Below are 24,832 nucleotides of genomic sequence, written 5' to 3'. Positions count from 1 at the left end.
CAGCTCTTACATCGCCAATGCTCCACCAAGCTTGGAAATTATATCATGTCATGGTCACTATGGTTGAAATATCACTTCAAAATGTTGATTTTCCTAATAAAATGCCACAAAAAAAAATCGGCAAAATAAACACGCTTTCTTGCCATAAAATTAAATTAAATTTTAAAACTTTTTTTTATCTCCGTAAAATGCTGTCAGTCATTTTGATGACGTCAGATTGTTAAAAACAACAGTTGTGTATGTACAACCGGCAATCATTCAACTCAAACTCAAACTCAAATTCCTTTATTCAACATAGAAGCATTACACTTACTTATTGATGGTCAAATTAAACACTACCACCGGTTCGGAAAAAGGAACACCCTGACCTGAGAAGAACCGGCGAAAGAAACTCAGCGTGTCTTTTTCTTTTTTGTCAAAATAATTAGATACATAATTGTATATAAATAAAAACAGTCAGGAGGCGATCGTTTCATTCCCAACGTTAACAGCTATAAATATTTGGTGTTTTTTGGGAAAATAATAAATTACAATTGTTATCGTTGGTGTTTAGTGTACAGATACTAACATTAAAACTCCAGAAAATTTGTTTATCAGAGTGCCAGATGATATTGAAATGACAGTTTTTGCCTATCTGACGCAACCGAGCCGCCATGGTGCTCGTGTTATAGGTCACGTGATATACAGACTAAAAATTACCACTTTTAATTTTAATATAACGAAACAGTAATGTGCCTTTATGACTCAAAATCAGAATATTTACGTATATTATGAATGGTGAATTTTTACCATCATTCACTTGGTAAATTTTAGGATTTACATGTTAGGTTAGGTTAGGTTGGAATGCTGCCGTGCCGGCTGTTTTCCGCCTGCCTGGCTCAGGGTAGGTTTCCGAATCGGTGGAAAACGGGAAGGCTCGTACTCATCCGCAAGGAGGGACGAGCCCCCGATCAGCCGTCGGCCTACCGACCCATCGTGCTGCTCGACGAAGCGGGCAAGCTCTTCGAGCGTATCATCGCAGCCCGTCTAGTCGACAGCATGGAGCCGGGCCTGAGCGAGTCGCAGTTCGGCTTTCGCCGGGGCCGCTCTACTCTCGACGCAGTCGCCAGGCTGAGGGAGCTAGCAGAGGAGGAGGTCTCTCGGGGTGGGGTGTTGCTGGCAGTGTCGTTGGATATTTCCAACGCCTTCAACACTCTGCCCTGGGAAGTGGTACTCGAGAGCCTGAAGTACCACAACGTTCCAGGATATCTGCAGCGAACCATCGCCGACTACTTCTCCGGCAGGGCGGTTGCGTTCCCGACGATGGAGGGATTTAGCAGGAGGGACATGACGTGCGGTGTTCCACAGGGCTCGGTTTTGGGGCCGTTACTGTGGAACATCGGCTACGATTGGGTGCTTCGCGGGGCCACGTTGCGGGGGGTCAGCGTGACCTGCTACGCTGACGACACCCTCGTGTCGGCCCGCGGCAGCACCCATCGTGAGGCGGCGTATCTCGCCACGGCGGGAGTGGCGCATGCGGTCCACCGCATTCGTGCTCTGGGCCTTGAGGTGGCCTTGCACAAGTCCGAGGCCCTAATCTTCCACGGACCTCGGAACGCGCCACCTCAAGGGCTGACGATCACTGTCGGCGGAACTTCCATCACCATCGGGTCGACGATGAAGTACCTAGGACTCGTCCTCGATGGCAGGTGGAAGTTCGAGGAGCACTTCCGGCGCTTGGCCCCAAGACTGGTGGCTGCAGCCGGAGCGTTGGGCCGCATATTGCCCAACGTCGGGGGACCGGGTGGTTCCTGCAGGCGGTTGTACTCCGGCGTGGTGCGTTCGATGGCACTCTACGGTGCGCCGATATGGGCGGACGCTCTGAGCGCTCGCAACGTCGCCTCGCTGCGACGTCCACAGCGGGCGATGGCGCTCAGGGCGGCTCGGGCGTACCGGACGGTGTCATACACCGCGGCCGGCTTGCTGTCCGGAAGCCCGCCATGGGACCTCGAGGCCGAGATCAACTCGAGTGTCTACTGGCGGGCCAAGGCTGCAAGGGCGGGAGGGACTCGACTCGTCCCGCGAGTAGTCCAGCAGTGGAGGGAGGAGGGAAGACGCCGCCTCATGGAGAAGTGGGAGGATCGGCTACGAGTTCCGGATGCCGGTGGGGAACTCGTGGCGGCGATCCGCCCGGTTTTGAGAGAGTGGGTCGAGCGTAAGCACGGCCCACTGACGTACCACCTGACGCAGCTCATATCCGGGCACGGCTGCTTCGCAAAATACCTGTGCGAAGTGGTCGGGAGAGAGCCGTCGGTGGTATGTTTACATTGCGACGACGGAGCCGTGGACACGGCCGAGCACACGCGCGCAGAGTGCCCAGCTTGGGCGGAGCCTCGCGCAGCCCTGTCCACGATAATCGGATCTGACATTTCGCTTCCGGCCCTTATTCGAAAGGTGGTCACGAGCGAAGAGGCGTGGGCGGCATTACGGGTCTTCAGTGAAGCCGTAATGTCCGCGAAGGAGGAGGCGGAGCGACGGCGGGAGGACGATCCCGATTCGCTTCCGCTGCGCCGACGGAGACCTGGTCGGTTACATCCGCTGCCGCCTAGCCTCCAGCGGCGGACTCGGGGGGAGTCCGTCGCGGTTCTGACGGAGGCGGAGACGGAAGGTGCGCCGTAACACCCTGGCGCGCCTTTCGCGGCGAGTCGCCCTTTTACAGCGACGGCCGCTGGCAGGGCCGCGGTGGTGAGCCACGCGCGTTCCCGTAGCCCTGTCGCCTGCGGTGAGGCGGAAATCCTAGGAGGTTTTAGTGGGTAGGACGGGGCCTTCTGCCCCGGGAGTCCCACATATCCGTCCCGGTCCCCCTTCGGCCGGGCGGAATGCGTAAATGCATTTCCTCCTAGTAAAACAAAAAAAAAAAAAAAAAGGTTGGAATGGTAAAAGTCCGAAAAATTCGTCCCATTATAATAAATACTTACATTTACCAACTCATGTCGGTAAATCTTAGGTTTTACTGGAAAATCTTAAGATTTAACTTAGTTCGAGCTTTTACGTACATACGCACACAGCCCTACCACGAAATAAAATTTTCGTTGATTCGAGTATCGTCATCTGATGTTGAAATCGATATTTAGAACACACAATACAACGTTGATAATAATCCGTTGTATTGTGTGTTTGACTAATCATCCCGTACGTTCTCATCCATTGTGATGGATTTCGTATCGATCACGTCGAAGCGCGACTAATGACTCGTAACTCACGCGAGATCGCGTTCGTTTTTTGTTTCAATGAAATCGATAATCAATATTTTATCGCAATTATTTTATTTGCTTTTTATGTTATATTTATGTAGTCTTATGTCATCGCGGAGTATATAATACTTGATGTCTTGAATGAGTTAAATTATCATGATAGATAACCCCCATTAGTTTACGTGGTGCCGGTAAAGTTCTCAGTCGGTGGAATTTTTCGGACATCTTCAATGATCATGGTTATATTTCAACCACTTTAGACAAAACCGTGATCAATGTACCTTCGTCATAAACCGATCTGACCAATGCAAATGTGATTGATAATAGACAGACAGAGGAGGCGGCGTTATTTATAGAATGTATCAATTGTTTACAATTGTATAAGATCATTAAAAGCGATATGTAATATGTATATAAATAAAAATACACTTTGAACTTGACTTTATTTAATCCCATTCTCTGATTGGTCAATTGACATCTTGGAATCTTTCTAGAGTGATTTCCATTGGATAAATATAACCTATATTTTTTTAAAGTAGAGTCATTATTACCTTACAACAAGTAATAAAAAAAAAACAAAATCTTAATCTTATATTTGATAAGTAGTTGTCGTTCTTCTGTAAAATGAAAATATGAATAATTGTTCTTGAGCTAGTAGGTACTAAACTCCGTAAAATCTTATGTGTTGGATACGTTCTGAGATCAGCCATGAGCTCTAATTTGGGGCAACTAATTCGTTTCGGTTGCTTGTCCTAAATTTTAGACCTACGATCTTATGAATATTTCGCAAGTCAACGATTCTAGCACGGTTGGAAACATTAACCTGATTAATTTTTCATGGATAAGTAATCATTTCAATAGTTTGCAGACCTAAAAAGGCTATTGTTATAAACCCCAATATTTGCAATTAATGGTGTATTCTTGGATTAGTGAGTTCCATTTCTTGATAAGTATACTAATACGTTGATACGAATTTAATTCAAAGAGTGGATTTTGAATTATAATAGCTACAAAAAATAACATTAGAAGACTTTTTTTGTTATTAAAAGATCTGTTTTAACTTGTTCTTTTATTTTATTTTTGTATCTTGATAACTTAAACATTAACAGCCTGTAAATTTCCCACTGCTGAGGTAAGGCCTTCTCTCTCTTTGAGGAGATGGTTTGGAGCATATTCCACTACGCTGCTCCAGTGTCACATGTGTATCCACACACGTGTCAGAACTTGTTGAAATTAGACACATGCAGGTTTCCTAACGATGTTTTTCATCACCACCGAGCACGAGATGAATTATAAACACAAATTAGACACATGAAAATTCAGTGGTGTTTGCCTGGGTTTAAACCTGCAATCATCGGTTAAGATACACGCGTTCTAACAACTGGGCCATCTCGGCTCATGATAACTTAATCTTGTTCATATTATAGAGAATGTTTCTGAACCGTTGCTTTGAGTGCTCTTTCATTCGTAATTAATATAATATTATAAAAATAACTTCTCGTCTCGTCAGACCAACCCTCTAAATATATTTTTTTCTTCACATATATAGTGACGACCTCCGTGGTCGAGTAGTGTGTACACCGGTTTTAATGGGTACGCCACTCCGAAGCCCCGGGTTCGATTCCCGCCCGAGTCGATGTAGAAAAAGTTCATTAGTTTGCTATGTTGTCTTGGGTCTGGGTGTTTGTGGTACCGTCGTTACTTCTGATTTTCCATAACACAAGTGCTTTAGCTACTTACATTGGGGTCAGAGTAATGTATGTGACGTTATCCAATATTTATTTATATATATATTATTTATATATATAATACTTATAAAAAAATTATTGACGGCAGGTGAACTGAAATGCCCACCGTGAGGAATATATATTATTTTTGAGATATCGGACTAAATCTTAAGGCCATTCATACAATATGTCATTGGGAAATTTTCATTTGCAGTCTAATCCGGCGTTAAAATGTTACCTAATCGGTATAATTACTAATATCTTAATTATTTTTCATATTTATATAGTATATCGAATACTAAAATCGAAAATCAAAATATATTTTATTCAAGTAGGCTTTTACAAGCACTTTTGAATCGTTATTTAACAAACTATATTAAGTGAAGCTACCACCGGTTTCTACCGTAGAAGTAGGTAGATTCTACCGAGAAGAACCGGCAAGAAACTCAGTAGTTACTCTTTTTCAACATTTAAAAATACAGTCATGTTAGTTAAATACAATTATATATGTATGTAATATATCCTATCTGGAAGTCAACAAGTATTAACTCCACGCTTTTTTATCATCAAAATAATCGAAATAAACTTAGTTACGTTACGAATATTACTTTGCTGTATGTGTTTGTAAAGAATAAACACATAATCAAAACTCTAAACATTAGCTAACGAGATGTCGAAGTGGGGCGTGTAGGGTGCAGGCGATGGCACGTGCCGGCACACCCTCGAGTGGAGCATATTTCTATTTCGCAAAGGTGCGGTTAATGAGGGTAGTTGACTCATTGACAAGAACTTAACCCAGGCGTTAAACGTCTATAAAATGTTTTACAGAATTTTAAGCGCAAAGCTGTATAAATATAGTTTCTTTACGTACGACCGTCTTTGCCTTAGAACCAGATGTATTCCATTTTTTGCTCAATGTTGGGGGTTTGAACGTCAGTTTCTTGTGAAATTAGCAACGTGCCCTCGGCTGCCTTTTGTGTTTCAGATGTCTGTGGTCGACTGCACGAGTTCATGTAGCGATAGGTCAGTCGTAATCGACACATCTGATATGGCAGTAATTTTTATCTTACCCTGGTGTGTCCCAATCTCCAGCAAATTTAGAAAATTACGGTACTGATCGAAGATTTTAGATCTCATTATTTGCGTAGCAAGCTAAGATGTAAGATGTTTCAGAATTTCTTCCTAAACTTGAAGATTTCGCCGTTATCCTACACATCTGAGCATGAAATTATTTACTTATATATATATATATAATTCAAATGGGCGTATGGTGAAAAATGTATCCACTGTTCGTTTCTTTTCTGTTATACAATAGTTGTTGTAGTAACGGCCAAGCCACATATTTTGACTACGGTGTAGAGTTTGTGAAGTGAGGCCTGGTAGAGTTAGGACGAGTAGAGTAATAAGCTTGGCTCTACATGAGATCTGATAATATTTTGACAGTGCAAGTCTCAAATATGTTCTCGTCTTGGCTACATTTTAATTGATTTTTTTTTTCGGTGGGATGCATTATACTAATACATTCTGCTTCATAAACAACGGTAGTCAGTGAGTCGTGTTGATTCAAATTGATACTTGATATCGATAAGGAAATGTCAATAATCATTAAAATTTACTTTTGTAGATTAGAAGATTAGTACCTTAAACGGTCGATCAAAACGCGTTCAATGATTGTTCTCGTCTGATAAGAATAAATGATAACGACCGTTTCAAAGAGACTGTGAAAAAGAGATTGGTGAATGTCGGAGGAAAGCGGTCGTATTTATCGTCATTTTGCCTATGTGACGTGATTTGGAGTGCCAGTGTTTTTCCCTGATTTCTCTTCTTATGACATTATCAAAGAGCTACATTAATTTTTTGGAAACTTTGTAAATTTACCGGTATTCTATCTTTGGTCACCGGATACTTTTACTGCCGACGTTGAAATACATTTATGCTTGATGGAAAGTCGATGTATACGAAATTTATATAATACAAAATATTTAGTACAGAACCAGTCTGGGTAAACACCACCTATAACCAATCTCCGGTTTAAATGACGAGGAAGGCGGTTTAATTTTGTAGACATAAGAGATACTGTCTTCCTGTGTTTGGTGGAGCATTGTCGGTCTGAGATGTGTTTTATAATTTGTGCCATTGGAAATGGCCTAAGGGGTCACATGCCATCAAGTGGTCCATTAGCCCGTCTTCAATAAACTAACCTAAAAATTGTTGCTTCCGTATAAATAAATACTCACAAGGTCTAAGTTAATTGACATTTTATGTTCCAGTGTTATAGTCTTCTGGGATCCTATTCACGCGAACTCTAGGATGTTTACGAAATGGCCAATCCAATGTAGTATAGATACGAAATTTTACAGCTGGCACTCGATCGTCTCCCAGGTGTATCATATTGTTTAATTTGACGACCTCCGTGGTCGAGTAGTGTGTACACCGGTTTTCATGGGCACGCCACTCTGAGGTCCCGATTAGGGTTCGATTCCCGGCCGAGTCGATGTAGAAAAAGTTCATTAGTTTTCTATATTGTCTTGGGTCTGGGTGTCTGTGGTACCGTCGTTACTTCTGATTTTCCATAACACAAGTGCTTTAGCTACTTACATTGGGATCAGAGTAATGTGTGTGATGTTGTCCAATATTTATATTTAAATAATGGTTAATGTCTCTTGACTGACTGACTTGACTCTATGTAGACATACGTTCAATATGCATACTTACAAATACTATAAGTTAAAATACTACATCACTACATATAAAATTTAATCAGACGGGAACTGACGCGAAGCCACTTTAAGAGCACATCGGTCTATCCGTCTGGGTACGACAGACTCGAAAACTGACCGGATTTTTATATCTAATTTCGGATTAACGTAAAAACCTTGCCTTGACTTAAAATAGCTGAGATGGTCCAGTGGTTAGAACGTGTGCATCTTAACCGATGATTGCGGGTTCAAACCCAGACATGTATAACAAAATTTTCATGTGCTTAATTTGTGTTTATAATTCATCTCGTGCTCGGCGGTGAAAGAAAACTGAGAGGAAACCTGCAATTGTCTAATTTCAAACGAAATTGGAGCTGCGTGTTGGAATATATTCCAAACCTTCTCCTCAAAGGGAGGGGAGGCCTTAGCCCAACAGTGGGAAATTTACAGGCTGCTAATGTAATGTATGTGTATAAATTACGAATTAAGTTTGTGTGTTTGTATAGGATTTGTCGATTGTAAAATTGTCTCTAGAAATATTCGCGATTCAAATCGAATTATTTCTTTACTGAGATAGGTTTTCAATATTGAGTTTTTACTGTGTTTGATTAAATTAATTCTACCAAGAGGAACCGCTAACGCGATTCCTGCTCATTCTAACTCATTAAAATACAGAAATTATGGACAATTACATTTCTGCACGATGCATAGATACGATTTTTGGATGTTCAAACTTCCTTGTATTTATATACTTGTATAGGTTTTATTTTAAATACAATATCAGCACAAAACAAGGTTGGTTTAGATTGTCTTGTTTCTAACACTAGTTTTTTAGTGTGATTTTTTAAAACATTTTTCTTACGTTAAACACTCATACGCAAGCGTGGATAAGTACCATGCCCTATTAGATATACAACCGCCAAACAGCGTTACTTAGTATTGTTCTGCTCCGGTTTTAAATGTGAGTGAGTCACGGTTACTATACCCCCAGGGACATAACATCTCAGTTCCCTAAGTTGGCGGTGCATTGTTGTTATGAGGAATAATCGATGTAAGGAAGTAAGGGTCAACATTTTTTTTTACATCGCTAATGTATGTTTGATCGTGCCTAGCTATTAAATTAACCTCAGTAAGATGATGGTTGACAGTGATCGCTCGATGCGATTATTATAAATATTGTTGTGTTGTTTGATTATAGGGAACCATAAGGCTGCTCAGAACGCGTAGACCTTAACTTTGGTTCTAGTTTGTGTCTAAAGGTAAAACAAGAACTGGGGGTCGTGCTGTTATATCGGCCCTCTTCAATGAGTTTTTAAAAATAGAAATATTTATTGAATATTGAATTGGAATAAGATATAGAATTGAAACAAGATCTAGAATAATCTTTAGGCAGTCGTCGCGGATGTAAGATGGAAGAGAACTGAACTCCTGCCGAGCCCTACTTCTGTCTCTCCTGCCTGTACTGCTGACATTGCAGCTGTAAGCCAGTGACTCAGCGTTACTACTATATAAGTATAACAGGGCGATATCTTATATGTGAGATATTTATTGTAGAATATACTTCTTAGTTAACTTTTGCTCAAAAAGCATTGATAAGAATAAAGAAAAAAATTACATTGACGTTGAAATGTATGACATTCTTTACGTACGCGAAAGAATGGCGGCTTAAATGTCGGCGAATTTTTTAATGAATCTTTAGAAGTGAAATTAAAATGTATATAAGTAGTTATTTAATTGGAATTGTGTTGTTTATATGTACATAACAGTTAGCATGTTCAGCTAGCGTTTGCAATGTAAGCGCAACAAAAATGTGTTTATTTACGACATCACATTTGTAAACTTAACAAAATATGTCCAAAATGAAACTCCGTAATGATCACAATCTTTCTTTGTGTTTCCCTTGACTTTCCGTTTTTCTCTTTTTCATTTCATTTTTGTTTTTCCTTCAGCGCTCAAAACCGAATGAATCAAATTACCGTATCCTCCTTCCCCGCACACATTTTTGTTGCCATTCATGAAATATAATTACCGGCAGTCAATAATATTTTATTGTTAATAAAAATAAATTGAAAAATAATAATTTAAAACATTAAATAAAAGTCGGCTTACACATTAGAAAACTTCTAAAATTATGAGTATTTTTCTGATAGAATATGCATGTATTATGAATATAAACCTTCCTCTTGAATCAGTCTATCTGTTAAGAGAAACCGCATCAAAATCCGTTGCGTTATTTTTAAGATCGAAAGATATAAAGATATCAGCATACATAGGGACAGACAGACAGCGGGAAGCGACTTTGTTTTGTAGTATGTAGTGGGGATACATTAATATAGAACAGTACTTATCGTGTTATCAAATCGTATGTAATATGTTAATCTGAGATTCGTATATATATCTTTATTCCTCCTTCAATCGGAACCGGGTTTTGCAAATATATTTTAAGTATGTATGTTACGGGAACATTCTATCTGGCAGACGCCCCGGCGCCTATCAAACGAGCTCGGCCAGTTTGGCAACTCTCCGTTTCAACGTCGGCCGAGCATTGAACCTAACGTTTCGTTTTTCGTTGTAAGAATTCATGTATCATTCGATATAATTATAACTTTCGCCGGATTTCGTTCTCGTTAGAATTATAGTTATAGTTTAGTTTATTATAATTATAGTTTAGTTTATTATAATTATAGTTTAGAATTATAATCGAGTTCTTTGGTAATATAGTTTTCATCTAGATTTTTTTTTTGTGATATAGATAGGGAGACTAGCGAATAGGTCACCTGATGGTAAGTGGTCACTACCGCCCATAGACAATGGCGCTGTAAGAAGTATTAACTACATATTCATTACATCACCAATGCACTACCAACCTTGGGAACTAAGATGTTATGTTCCTTGTGCCTGTAGTTGCACTGGCTCTCATTCAACCTTCAAACATAACAATAGTCCTGGTGTTTGACGATAGAATAATTGATGAGTGGGTGGTATCTACCCAGACGGGCTTGCACAAAGCCCTACCACCAAGTATTAATTATTTAAAACCTTTGCCCCTTTCGGAATAATTGGATCGAAAATAATAAATGTTCCTACAACATTACAATAGTAACGGAATGTCAACTTGGGAACTAAGATGTTATGTTCCTTGAGTCTATTTACACTGGCTCACTCACCCTTCAAATAATGTATAGCGGTACAGCGGTAGAACATATGCTGAGTGAGTGGTACAGCCAGGCTTGTGCAAAGTCACAATATTCTAATTTATAAAGATTACAATACGATCGGGATTCTATTACGAACCTTCGACCGTACCGCAATTGGCTCACCGTCTTAGTAGGACAGGAGAACGGCTAAACGGCCATGATTACATTTCGTTGATTTTATCCACCATCAAATATCAACACACGAAATTTCATCGAAATCCTTCAAATGGTCTTCGCGTGATGCTACCGATAGTCGGACAATTTTCTAAAATTTAACATAACAGGAGCTACTCTCATTTGAATAATTATTATTCTGTTATATTTAGTTTAACATAGCGTGAATTATTTATAAGTACATAACCTAAAAACTAGTAGAACGGAACAATAACTAAATGTACATGCACTGCCCGTGGCTTATCCTGTGAGTGGGGGGGCAGGTCTAAGATACCCGGTATCCTTTCATCTTACGCTGACAACGTGGATGCAAAATGTACTTTGTATCACTGTAATATCGTAAGGACTGTCTGTTTATAATAAATATAGATTTTAAACTGTCGCAAAATTGTCAACGGTAGTTATTGAATCTATTTATATATGTGCCGATTATAACTTCGGCCGACTAGCTGACTAACCGACTAGTCGGTAGTAGAGACTAGTCGCCCGGCTCGGTCAAGTACCTAAAAATTCCTGACTACTATAGACCTATCCCTAAAATGCGAGCGATGCCTAGGCGATAACTAGTCTATAAAATATGTATAGTCTGACTATGTAACACGTAGGTGAGCGAACGCAGTTGACATTTCACCATCTATATATAAAGCTGCGTAGGTGTACACTAGGAATGATTGAAGCTATTTGAATAGCAATGATTGTATTTATAAATGCATAATGTTGTAAAAAACTGAATCATTGGATACTTATTGATACGTATTTCTGGGATCGGTTGTTGGGTGTTAGGCATCAAAAGTAGCCTCACTAGTTCAAGCTTGCTAAATATAAAATTTCATTAATTACGGTTCATTGGTTTGACCAAGCAAGAGCAGGAGACAGACAGAGTCACTTTCGCATTTATGATATTAGCACAGATAATTTTTTATTTTTTTTATTTTATTTACAATATAAAACTTACTATAGATACAATTAAAATAAACAAAATATCATACGCAATTGTACAATTAATTATAGATAAACACTGCGTGCTTATTTAAAAACTTATAGACTATGTGCTTAAAATACTTAAAATCAGTTAGACTATGTAAAATATAATATAAAACAATAAAGAGAAAAAAAAATATAGGGAAAAAGAACAATCACCTTAAATAACGGAGACCTTACTTAATTAAAAAAAAACGAAAAAACTACATATACTATAAAAACATAATAATATGCTTGTTGCATATTCGTTATAACATTAAAAAACAGAAATATTTTATGGTCTTCTACCAACGACCACGGCGACAAATTTCTTGTTTTTCAAGCAGGCGACTTCCTAGAAAAACTCTCAGCTCAGAATAATCGATATATGTAGGGTTTTAAGCCCCAAAACTCCTGCGATGGTCCAACTCGACCCCGTGGAAAGGAAATTCGCTAGTGGCATAGTGGCAAGACAAAGATCGCAAATACGATCCTCTGCATCTGGGCCAAAAATTAAGCATTCTTTATATAATTAATAAATAAATATTGGACATGATCACATAGATTACTCTGATCCCAATGTAAGTAGCTAAAGCACTCGTGTTATGGAAAATCAGAAGTAACGACGGTACCACAAACACCCAGACACAAGACAACATAGAAAACTAATGAACTTTTTCTACATCGACTCGGCTCGGATCGAACCGGAGACCTCGGAGTGGCGTACCCATGAAAACCGGTGTACACACTACTCGACCACGGAGGTCGTCAAATTATAATTGTTACTAAATATAGAGTTTCTACAATCAACGATTAACTGCAGTTTACAAAGATGAATCCGATCGGAGCGTCGTCTGACAGGAATTCTGAATTGATTTTCCCAAGGTCACGCACACTTGCTCGAAACACGCTTGTGTGCGTGCATCGCATAACCCATTGTTGAATAACATGTGCACGCGCATGTCTTTATTATTATTTATTTATTAATGTTGAAAACATTTCGAACTGTGATTTAGTATGATAATGCAAAAGAAAATTTGAAATATATAACATCCCCTCTTATTGCCTTCAATGCACCAGGTTTGATTCATTTTCTTCCAGGAAATCGGAATAGACTATTGACAATAGTATCAATTATTGTAATCAGTATATATTATGAGTTTAAAAATGGTTGTTAATTAAGAAAAGTTGAAAAGTCAGAAAATTGCTTTTTTTCAAACGTTTGTCACGTGACACAAAACGCTCCTGATTGGTCGGGCTTATGATGATGTCACTTGCTTGTTAACCTCGTTTGCCTGCTGTATGTGGATTATATGTCCCACAGATTACAATACAGGCAAGTGACGCCACCGACCCCTTTGAGACGCCATATCGTCAATCTATTTAAATATTGAATTTTTAATTTGATATTTTTCAGCAAATATGTACTAGAATAAAAAAAAATACAACTTTTACTGTGTTCCTTAACCTCTACTAAATGATATAAAATGGATTTTAAAAACCAGTCAAATAGCCTATTGCGATTAATATGGAAACTATACGCGATCGTAATGTTTACTATAAGTACGTATCATATATTGAGATCATTTTGTAAATAAAGGATTACAAGTTGTCATTGAGTATGTTTATCGTTTGCACGGTTTGTCTTCTTTGAAACGTCACATCGAGAATGAGAGCAATCTATGCGCAATCGTCATCCGTTAAATAACGCGTGCAATATATTGTTTGGAATAGTCAAATTTAGTAGATTTGTATATTATATTTGAGTACGCCAGAAGTCTCATGTTAGAGTGAGTTCTCTGTAGTAATAATCAGTGTATAATGTTAATGGTATTTGACGACCTCCGTGGTCGAGTAGTGTGTACACCGGTTTTCATGGGTACTCCACTCCGAGGTCCCGGGTTCGATTCCCGACCGAGTCGATGTCGAAAAAGTTCATTAGTTTTCTATGTTGTCTTGGGTCTGGGTGTTTGTGGTACCGTCGTTACTTCTGATTTTCCATAACACAAGGTGCTTTAGCTACTTACATTGGGATCAAAGTAATGTATGTGATGTTGTCCAATATTTATATTTATTTAATGGTAACTCAACAATAAGAACTCAATAGTGATAATTATGTATGTATAAACTCAAAACTCAAAGTCAAATTCCTTTATTCAATATAGAAGCATTACACGTATTTATCGGTAGACAAATTAAACACTACCACTGGTTCGAAAAAATAACACACTGACTTGAGATGAACCGGCGAAAGAAACTCAGCGGGTTTTTTTTTTTTATAAATATTGTTATTGTTATATCTGTTTGAGATGAATGTTCGACTTGTCATATTTACTTATGTATTTTTTTGTATATAATCAGCTTTGCTGTACCTCGTCTCTAGATTAAGCTGTAGTATCAACTTGTACACCGTTCAAGTGATCTCCGTGACAATATGTATCGGATAATAGCTTAATTTAAAGAGGCAATGTATGTCGCACATTCTAGATGATGTTGTTTTTTTTTAAGTGATGTTTTTTTATATGAGACTGAGGTACATTTTTTAAGGAAGTGTCACGCTTAGGCAGATTTCGTTACATTGAGAGAGCGGAATGATATGACGTAGGAGAAATACAGATAATATAATTATGTTTGAGAAGTTTCACTTTTATCACGTGTGCCGTACTGCGCGTTTTTTTGTTAAGCAATTTTATCTTTTAAATACTTTAAAATACTATATTAAACGATCATGAATTGTGATTATGTTATCACGGTAACAATTTCATCGTTGAAGATGAAAAGTGATTGAATTTTTATCGATAATAAACCGTTCTCTCGAAGATCGTTTTCGTTGGCATTGAATTGTTCAAGGTCGACCTGCGCGTGAGTTGAATCGCGACGCATAATAAGTGCTCGTTGAGTATGCGACGCGAGTATCTTATATTATGTCACATTGCATTAAAATACTTCTCATTAAATCGTTTTCAATATATTTATTAGACAGGATGTAGGTATAAGTGGAATTTACAGGTTATGGACTGCCCCTGAAATTTTAATTATACATTTACTTGGTAGGGCTTTGTGCGAGCTCGTCTGGGTGGTACCGGATGTCTGGATAGACATCGCTTATTCTACATCCAAATATAAGTTCTCAGTACTGTTGTGTTCCGGTTTGAAGGTTGTAAGACAGAGTAAAACCAGTCACAGGGGACATCACATCTTAGTTTGCAAGGTTGGTCACGCATTGGCGACGTACGGGATTGTTAATAATTCTTACAGTGCCAATGTGCTATGGGTGGTAGTGACCACTTACCATCAGGTTGCAAATTTGCCAGAATGCCCCAGAAAATAATACAATTAGCACTGGTGTTAATTATATGAAACTAGCAAAATGATTTCCAAATGAGAGGGTCCTTTAAGACCTCGGTGATTTACTTTCGAGGAATTTATAATTCCCTATGAATGGTCAGAAAATACAATATCTAGTTTAATGTTCAATTTTTCTTGTAATTTTGTATTAATAGTCGTGCGTTTGTTCCAGGGGCGCCGAACTCGGTGATGTGAGTCTTATACGAAGGATGCCGAACGTCGAAGTTTTGGCGCTGAGGTAAGAGACTATATATATATAATCAATATAATTATAGTGTAGAATATAGTGAGGAAACCTGCACATGGTGGGTGTGAATCTGACGTATCAATCAACTCGCATTAGAGCAGAATCGGGAGCGTGGTAGAGTTAAGTCCAAACCTTCTAAAACTGCTAGGAGGTCCATGTCCAGCATTGCGACATTAACCGCTCGTTACTTGGTTTATTTTTCTCTAATTAGAAACACCGGCACAAAGACCGTCATCTTCCGATTTCGTACCGTTAACAAAACAATTAAATAACCATTGTTTTAGAACTACCGTCGTAATAATAATATACACTTTCACACCGTCCGAAAATCGATTCGCGTGCCTTAAAACAAATCAAATGTATCTCTCACGCTATCAAATATAACGTTCATGTAATCATATTATTAAAGCGATAGTGACTGCACGGTGAATATATATGTATGTTAAGTAAATACTGCGTTCGTATCGCGAATTGTAATTGCGTGCTCGTGCGCGTAAATTGCGATCGTTGATGTTCATTGACCTCTGGGTCGTTTGGTCGGTTTTAATGGAGTTTTCATGAATTAAAGTTTGTTTATAATAATAGGATTGATATAGAATTATTTTATTGGATTAAATGTATACAAAAAGAGCCGAGATGGCCCAGTGGTTAGAACGCGTGCATCTTAACCGATGATATCCGGTTCAAACCCAGACTTAATTAATTCATCTCGTGCTCGGCGGTGAAGGAAAACCATCGTGAGGCAACCTGCATGTGTCTAATATCAACGAAATTCTGCCACATGTGTATTCCACCAACCCGCATTGGAGCAGCGTTGTGGAATATGCTCCAAACCTTCTCCTCAAAAGGGAGAGGCCTTAGCCCAGCAGTGGGAAATTTACAGGCTGCTAATGTATGTATGTAATGTAATGTATACAAAAAAGATCTAGTTAATAAATCTTTTAGTCGATGACTAAGTATCAGCCTGTTAATGTCCCACTTTTGGGTACCCTTTCCTCTTAAGACGGTTGCATATTCCGTATGAAACCGTGTTAAAATTCTGTGTTAACATTTAAGGTGTTCTTGTGGTCAGTCGAGCTGCTTTGAGCGGCCCAGTCGCATAGTAGCCTATAAAAATGATTATCAACTATTTTAGTTTTGAGCATGTTCAAAGAAAGTCTGGATGAACTGAGTAAATATCTCGCGGATTCCAAAATCTCTACTCAAACACCAGTACTCAGTATTGTTGTATTCCGGTTTGAAGGGTGGGTGAGCCAGTGTAACTACAGGCACAAGGGACGGAACATCTTAGTTCCCAAAGTTGGTGGCGCATTGGTCATGTAAAGGTTAATATTTCTAACAACGCCATTGTCTACGGGCGATGGTGACCACTTACCATCAGGTGGCCCATTTGCTCCTACCACCTACCGATAACATAAAAAAAAGCCCCAATGCATCCCTACCCAATGGCTGCCAGTGCGCTGTGATAACTTCCTATCAGGTGTTCTATTCGCCAGCCCGACAACATATGCTATCATAGTAATAATGATAAGCTTATTCATCGGCCAATGTAAAAATTGGAAAGTGCAGCCATTACCGCTAACCGCAAGTTCTAATGCCAGTGACATTAAATTACACTCCCCGTGTTGATTTTCATTCGCTTTCACATATCGTTAAAACATATTCGAGATTATTGACAATTTGTCCAGCATATGGTAGAAAGTCCATAAGTACATTCCAATGGCACGACGAGTTAAGATAAACGAACCTTAGATTTACATATTCCATGCGATTTGCTATTAGTTCTGCTATATTGTACACTACATATAGTTCTTGACGAATATATCTTTATTTATAATACAATTTTAATGTGATTACAAATTCGCTGATAACAAACTGTCAACTCTTTACTAATTCATTATGAATAGACTAATTACTATCTGATTTAATAATAACAAATAACAGCTTAAATGAATAATAAGTACACACAAAAAACAACTAAAACGACAAATTTTCTCTGACTCTGAAATAGTATGAAGGACCCATAATCGGCGCCAAAAGTTAACCAAAGCCCCTGACAGGCGATAGTGCGCCCCCCTTTTATTTTAATATGAACTAGTCGATAAGAATCGTTTTGTTAGATCTCGACCAATGATATTATCTCAGTTCACGGTCAAAGCTGTGTAATCTTTACTCCTCTAGCCTTTATACGAACACTAGAAAACCTAGTCTGATAAAAATCAGCTCCATGTGTATCCACGATCTCACATTGGAGAAGCTTTAATCCTCTCAAAAGGGAAGGCCCTAGGCCAGCAGTGGGATGTATACAGACTTTTTATTTTTATAGTTTCAGAGAACCGTTAAAAGCGCTCTCTCCTCTCAAAGATTTATTTAATTTTTTTTTGTCTCGTCTTCACCTCAAGACTTACCACCAAACTTTATACCAAACCTTATAAGTCAAAGTCAAAGTCAAAGTCAAAAATCTTTATTCAATATAGAAGTGTTTACACTTGCTTATTGATTGTCAAAAATCTACCACCGGTTCGGAATTTAACACCTCGGACCTGAGAAGAACCGGCGAAAGAAACTCAGCGGGATATATATATATATATTATTTTTTTTAACCATTATTATGTACTATGATAATTATATTTTAGTTATTTGAAGCAGCCTGGAGGCGATCATTTCATTCCCAACGTGTGCAGTCAACTAAAAAGTCATTAGTGTTGTAATATCCTTTAGCACACAAACGCTCTTAAACGATTCTTTTGAATTTTATAATTGAATAATTTTGAACGTTTTCTGGGATCCTGTTGTAAAAACGTATACATTGCCCCAAAAAAGAGTTACTAACCCTGTGTAATCGGGTACTTGGAGTAACAAGTTTATTCTTGTTCCTAGTGTTAATAGAATGTACGTCACAATTTCTGGGAAAATTGTGACGTACATTCTATTCTAAGTTAGGCCGATATTGACTTTATTGTGTGGCTTTTGTATATCTGTTTCAGGTAATATACGTCTGATACAAACTATATATATATAATAGAATACACTTGTCTAAGGAAGTTAGTCTGCGCACCTCATCTCTGGTCTCGCCGGGTCATGAACTTCTATACTAATATTATAAAATCTGAAGAGTTTGTTTGTCTAGTTGAACGCGCTAGTCGCAAGAACTATTGCTCCGATTTGAAAAAATCTTTCATTGTTCGATAGCCCATTTATTGGGGAGGGCTATACGCTATATGCCATCACGCTACGACCAATTGGTGCGAAGTATCAGTGAAAAAAGTATCATAAATATGTATTTTGAGATCTTCCATTCCGTGCGCTGCGTGAACTTTTGGTTTTGGTTGGTTTTGCAAAAATCATGTATGACAGATTCTGTAATATAGCCAAGCGAAGTCGGGACGAGCAGCTAGTGTACCATAAAATGACACCTGTGTCCTGTCTGTATATTGAATAAGATATGGCTCAATATGTAGCGTGTCATCAATTCTAGTGTTTGGATTTTTATTTCCTACTGTTATCAAAGATTTATATTTTTTTCAAATTCATATTATAGATGGCAGCGCTGTGCAACTTGAACTTCGTTATAATAATTTTTTCGACACTCAAATAATGACTAATGAAATGCTTTATGCTTTATTAGTTAACAAACTTATTATTAATATATTTTGACAAATAACGTAAATTCAATTCTCTGAGCGTCGGCGGTATAGTTCTAAATATTAAATACAAAATACGGCCGCGGCTTCGCTTGCATCTTCAGGCTTGGTCGTCACGTATTAAGTTCTTAACTTCCTTGAATTCAGTGTTTTGGTCGTGAAAGAGCAACAGACAGACAGATATTCTATCGCATTTATAATATTAGTATGGAGGAATACTGTCTTGAACAATTTATAGATCTTTTTACTTGAGAATTTAACGCGTTTAATTATCGGCTTATCGTTTTAATAAACTAAACTTAACAAATAAAATCTAATTTGTATTTTTTTGCTGTCGATACTCTTAGTCTCACGCACACTAAGACGTCTTGTAAGCGCATCACTCACTCGTACAAATGCAAGTCGATGATAATAATTTTACGTTGTTGTTAAGTGGTTGAGCGGGCGCGCCCTTGAGATTGTAGTATTCTATAAATCTGAAGAATATAATAGTATAGGTAACTGTACATGAAGTGCACTTAGGCCACGTCTCGTCGGGTCGTGACCTGTCTGCATTTTCTGATATTACAGTTGCAATCACATTTGGATTGTAGGTAACATCGTCCACGTTTCCTACGTTTAGTTTTTACTGTACGTCCGACTAGGACACCTTTTTAATTGTTTAACAGGTAGATGAAGTTGATTACTTTATTCAAGTTGGTTTTTTCAAGCACTTTTGAAACGTCATTTATCAAACAATATTAAGTAAAGCTACCACCGGTTCGGAATGTCGATTCTACCGAGAAGAACCGGCATGAAACTCAGTAGTTACTCTTTTTCGACATCTAAAAATACAGTCATGTTAGTTAAATACAATTATATATGTATGTTATGTCTCCTGCCTGGAAGTCAACGAGCATTAACTCCACGCTTTTTTGGTCATCTATATAATCTTGTATCGAATAATATGCCTTATTTACTGATGTATTTTTTACAAACGATTTGAATTTATGAAACGGCAAAGTTAAAAATGTACTTACAATAGTCATTGGTACACTGTTTGTTTTATTTTTTGTCACCCGGAATGGAGACCTTAAGTAATGTACCTGGAGGGCGAACCGGGTTGTGGGATTCCTACCTACTAAAACTACTGCGATGATAGTCTTCGGCACGGATCTCAGACGCTGCGGTATCGTATCGATATAACGCATTCGCGAGTTGTGCTCCGTTCGTGGCTCGGCGGAGCTGTCCTACGGGAAATCATCCCTTAAACCTTCAATACACCACCACCCTTAGGCACTAAGATGTGTCATCCTTTGTTCCTGTAGCTACACTAACTCACCGTTACACCAGTATACAGATTTATCTTTATATTTAATATTACAAATGGGAGAGTGAGTTTGTTTGTTACGCTTTTACGTCTTAACTACTTAACTGATAATTTTGAAATGCATATACGTCACGGACACAAGGACATAGGGTATCAACCGCCCCCTTCAAAAGTGCGAAGTCACGACCGGAAACTACTAGTAACATAAATATTTTGACTCTGTAACGCAGTTTGCGTACATTTGCAAATTTAATTAGTAGATTAATTCTAACATTATTCAGAAGGTTAATATGAATCGCTAACGCCTTTCACTGCTCTCGCGAGATGAAAGTGCCCCAACAGTACAGTCGAAGGTAGGAAATTATGAATGAATTACTAAATATTTTTATTGTTAAATGTTTCCGTTACTTTAGAAAGTTGCGATCTATGTTTCGTAGCTGCCTGTACGTGAATGAATATGTATAAAATAGACGTTACTTTTGGATAGTCAGCAATTCGTATATGACTAGATTTTTTCCTGGGCACTAGAGGACAGATCATTTTGCTATCAGATTTATTTTTGTATAAAAAAAAATCTTATGAAATTTTAATTTACTGTGACACTAGGATTTATGGAAACATTTATCTGTCTGACTCATATTCTGATTAATACATCTTTATTTGTACTTAAGTTCCGATAAAAGCTTCGTCGACGTTGAATTTTTTTCGAAAATCTATAATTTATTTATTTATTTGGAAAGTCAACGAAATAAAGTGCCTAATTCTACATATATATACAGTCTTAAAAAATGTTACCACGTACATCACTCATCATGAGACAAAAAAAAAAGTTAAGAAACAGACAAATAATACTACTGTGCGTAAGTAAAAAAACTAATTTAAATTGCGGCACCAACCTTGGGAACTAATATGTTATGTCCCTTGTGTCTGTAGTTACACTGGCTCACTCACCCTTCAAACCGGAACACGACAATACAGAGTACTGTTATTTGCCGGTAGAATATCTGATGAGTGGGTGGTACCTACCCAGACGGGCTTGCACAAAGCCCTACCACCGAGTAAAGTAGTCCTGTATGTATAAATAATATAATTATAAAAGCTCTCAACTAATGATTTCGCGTCAATTGTTTTTTTATTTGGCATTTGTCCGCTTGTAGTTGGAATAGACTATAGATGGACTGGAGCCCTGCGTGCACTTTTCTACCTCTATCGTTCGTTTCACTACCCGAAGAATTTTGGCAATGCCGTTATATGAACGTACTAAAATTGTTAAAGAGTATTCTATCATTGGACTTCAGTCAAACTGTAATACTTAGTGTTGCTGGGTTCCGGTTTGAACGGTAAGTTTAACTACAGACACAAGGAACATAACATCTTAGTCCCCAAGGTTAGTGTAAGGCGGTTATGACCACTTATCAAGCTATTTGCTCGTCCACCTATCCATATTAGATATATAATCAATATATTAATGAGGAAACATTTAATTAATTTAAAAATAAACGCATATCACAGATTAAAAAACGTGTTGTTTCAACGAGTACGGGACCAATCAGAGCGTTGCGCTTCATCTTGCCCAATCAACGAACGTAACATTGCCCAATCGAACACGACTGACCGTTGCAACATTGTTTAAATTAAAAAAAAAAGAATCGCATTAATTTTAATTTAATGTGACCTTTATTTCTATACATATTCGATTGGTTTTTCTTTAAATTTTTTTTTGCGATTTCCAGTTGAATAGGCTTAAAACGAAACAGCGTTATTCTTAATAACATAAGATTGAAATTGATTTTTATTCTTACGTCTTTAAGGTTTAATTTTCATTGAAGAATTATGACAGGAAATATCAAATATTGTTCGGTTTTAATTTGCCGGTTTGAGGGATTATTTGTACGTCCGGAGGAAACTTGTTATTTTCTTGGCTATTGTTGCGTCGTCACGGATCGTTATTTGTTTGCCATTTGCGTAAGTTTAATTATATTTGAAAAGTTAATTTTGAATGTAAAATTGTGACATGGCTGATTTTCTTTATATATGAATCGAATACAGTCGACAGAACATACGAGGTATCTCGGTACGAAAGTCCAAACTCTCCTGAATATTTTAATCGTATAGATATTACCAATTATATTGAAGGAACAGCCTTTAAATATACCACTGCTGGGCTAAGGTCTCCTCTCCCTTTGAGGAGAAGGCTTTGGCTCTTGTACGGGTTAGTTGATACATATGTGGCAGAATTTCACACGTGCCGGTTTCTTCGCGATGTTTTCCTTCACCAAGCACGAGGTGAATTATAAACACAAATTAAGCACATGGTAATTCAGTGGTACTTGTCTGAGTTTCAAACCGTAATCATGGGTTAATAATATCCATGTATGATGCAAATATGGAAAAGTCCTGCTGAGATTCTTTCGCCAGTTCTTCTCAGGTCGCAGGCGTTTCTTTCCGAATGGATGGTAGATTTGTTTTTCTAGACTTTTTTGACTTTGAGGATAGTTGAGTTGAGGAGTGCTGTGGATAAGATCTAAATCTTAAAAATCATATGGAAGATTTTGCCTTACTGGATGATATAAACAGGTTTTTTCTTCTGCTACAATATAATGCCGTATAAATAAAAATAATTTCAATTTCCCCTTCGTTTCCTTTAAATATATTTTAACGATGAATTATTTTTTTGCCCAGCATCAATAAAATACGAACGCTGGGTGACTTCGCGGGCTGCCGACGTCTCCGAGAGCTCTACGTGCGGAAGAACGAGATACGTGATCTGGCCGAGATACGACATCTTCGACACCTTCCCGACTTGACCAGTCTCTGGTTGGACGAGAACCCGTGTACTTTACACCCGGAGTGAGTATTCTAACTGTTCCACTAGATAGAGATACGCGTGGAAGGAATATCTGTTTGTCTTGTGTAGATATTTTCTACGAGCGAAAGATAGCTCGATTTCATAAGCAAATCTAATTTGAATCGTCGTTTTACAAGATTTCTTTAAAAATGTAAAGCTATCTGTTCGGACTGTAATTTCGTTTGAGAGGAATTAAGAATAATTTGAGTAGTTATAGTTTTTTTGACTATAGTATATATAGATTTTGATTTTACAAATCAAATTACATACGATACGATATACAACTGCAGCGGGCCCCCGGTAATCCAACAAACGTTTTGTAAGGCAGTGTCGGCCTATCGAATTTGTCGGATTATAGAGTACTGCCTAAGATTATAGTCCGGATTTTTTTTACAAAAGATTACCTTGTTATCCAACAAAAGACATAACCAATGATAATATTCTACGTGTTATACTCTGAAGTATAAAAAAGTGATAACTACCACATGAAGTCAAATTCAAACGAAGCGATCAGATTCAGAGATTGTCAAAAAGATATTCAACAATAACAGATACGTCGGATGACCGGATACTGAATCTCTTTTTTGTCATATCGTTCTTCTATTGAGCTCTGGTATTGCAACACACTGGCTCTTTTGAACCCAAATTGTAAATTTGGCATACTTCTCGTATTCATACCATGATTGACGCTGATTCTACCAAAATTTCGGCAATAAATATTTTGACGAATATTTGACGACCTCCGTGGTCGAGTAGTGTGTACACCGGTTTTCATGGGTACACCACTCCGAGGTCCCGGGTTCGATTCCCGGCCGAGTCGATGTAGAAAAAGTTCATTAGTTCTCTACGTGGTCTTGGGTCTGGGTGTATGTGGTACCGTCGTTAGTTCTAATTTTCCATAACACAAGTGCTTTAGCTGCTTACATTGGGATCAGAGTAATGTATGTGATGTTGTCCAATATTTATTTACCTAAATAACATTTTTTAAACATACATGATGTTATTGTATACATTTTGTGATTAAAATGTTTGGATTCCAACTTAGCTGAAAACGTCCAGCTTCGAGACCACCATTACTAAACCCGAACAACTCTTTATTTGTACAATCAAAAGGGTTTTTTTATCTGTAGCGTTATCCAAAGAAAATACTATAACAAATAATGAAATAATTTAAATCGAGCGCTTCGTTGCAGTTACAACTACTGTAAATGGTTCAATCTGAAGTAAATTTTCAATTTGATAATTTCCAGGTATCGAATGACGGTGTTGAGGAATCTTCCGAATCTCGAAAAGTTGGACAATGTCGTCGTTCAAGCTGATGAAGTAAGTCCTAGCTTATTTGTAGCATTCATTGTCACCGTGAAAATATACCAATTTTTTAATTCCTCAGTTCGCCACTAAATGTGGAAACTGAGCTTATCATCCTTCAAGGGACAAACGTTAAAT

General features: G+C 38.1%; 1 protein-coding gene across 5 annotated transcripts in view; it reads left to right on the top strand.

Moving 5' to 3' along the window:
• LOC113391834 (uncharacterized) overlaps positions 1 to 24,832 on the top strand; it is a 62,784-nt gene that overhangs the window by 24,742 nt on the left and 13,210 nt on the right. For all 5 annotated transcript variants that reach the window (XM_026627933.2, XM_064219572.1, XM_026627932.2 and 2 more), the window contains exons 2-4: positions 15,511 to 15,576; positions 23,221 to 23,388; positions 24,637 to 24,709. In XM_026627933.2, the coding sequence (XP_026483718.2) occupies positions 15,511 to 15,576; positions 23,221 to 23,388; positions 24,637 to 24,709 (307 nt within the window). The remainder of the gene's footprint in view (positions 1 to 15,510; positions 15,577 to 23,220; positions 23,389 to 24,636; positions 24,710 to 24,832) is intronic.

The sequence above is a fragment of the Vanessa tameamea genome, chromosome 28, assembly GCF_037043105.1.
Source record: "Vanessa tameamea isolate UH-Manoa-2023 chromosome 28, ilVanTame1 primary haplotype, whole genome shotgun sequence".
NCBI lineage: Eukaryota > Metazoa > Arthropoda > Insecta > Lepidoptera > Nymphalidae > Vanessa > Vanessa tameamea.
Note: the sequence above shows the minus strand (reverse complement) of the source record. Positions and strands in the feature narration are given on the sequence as shown.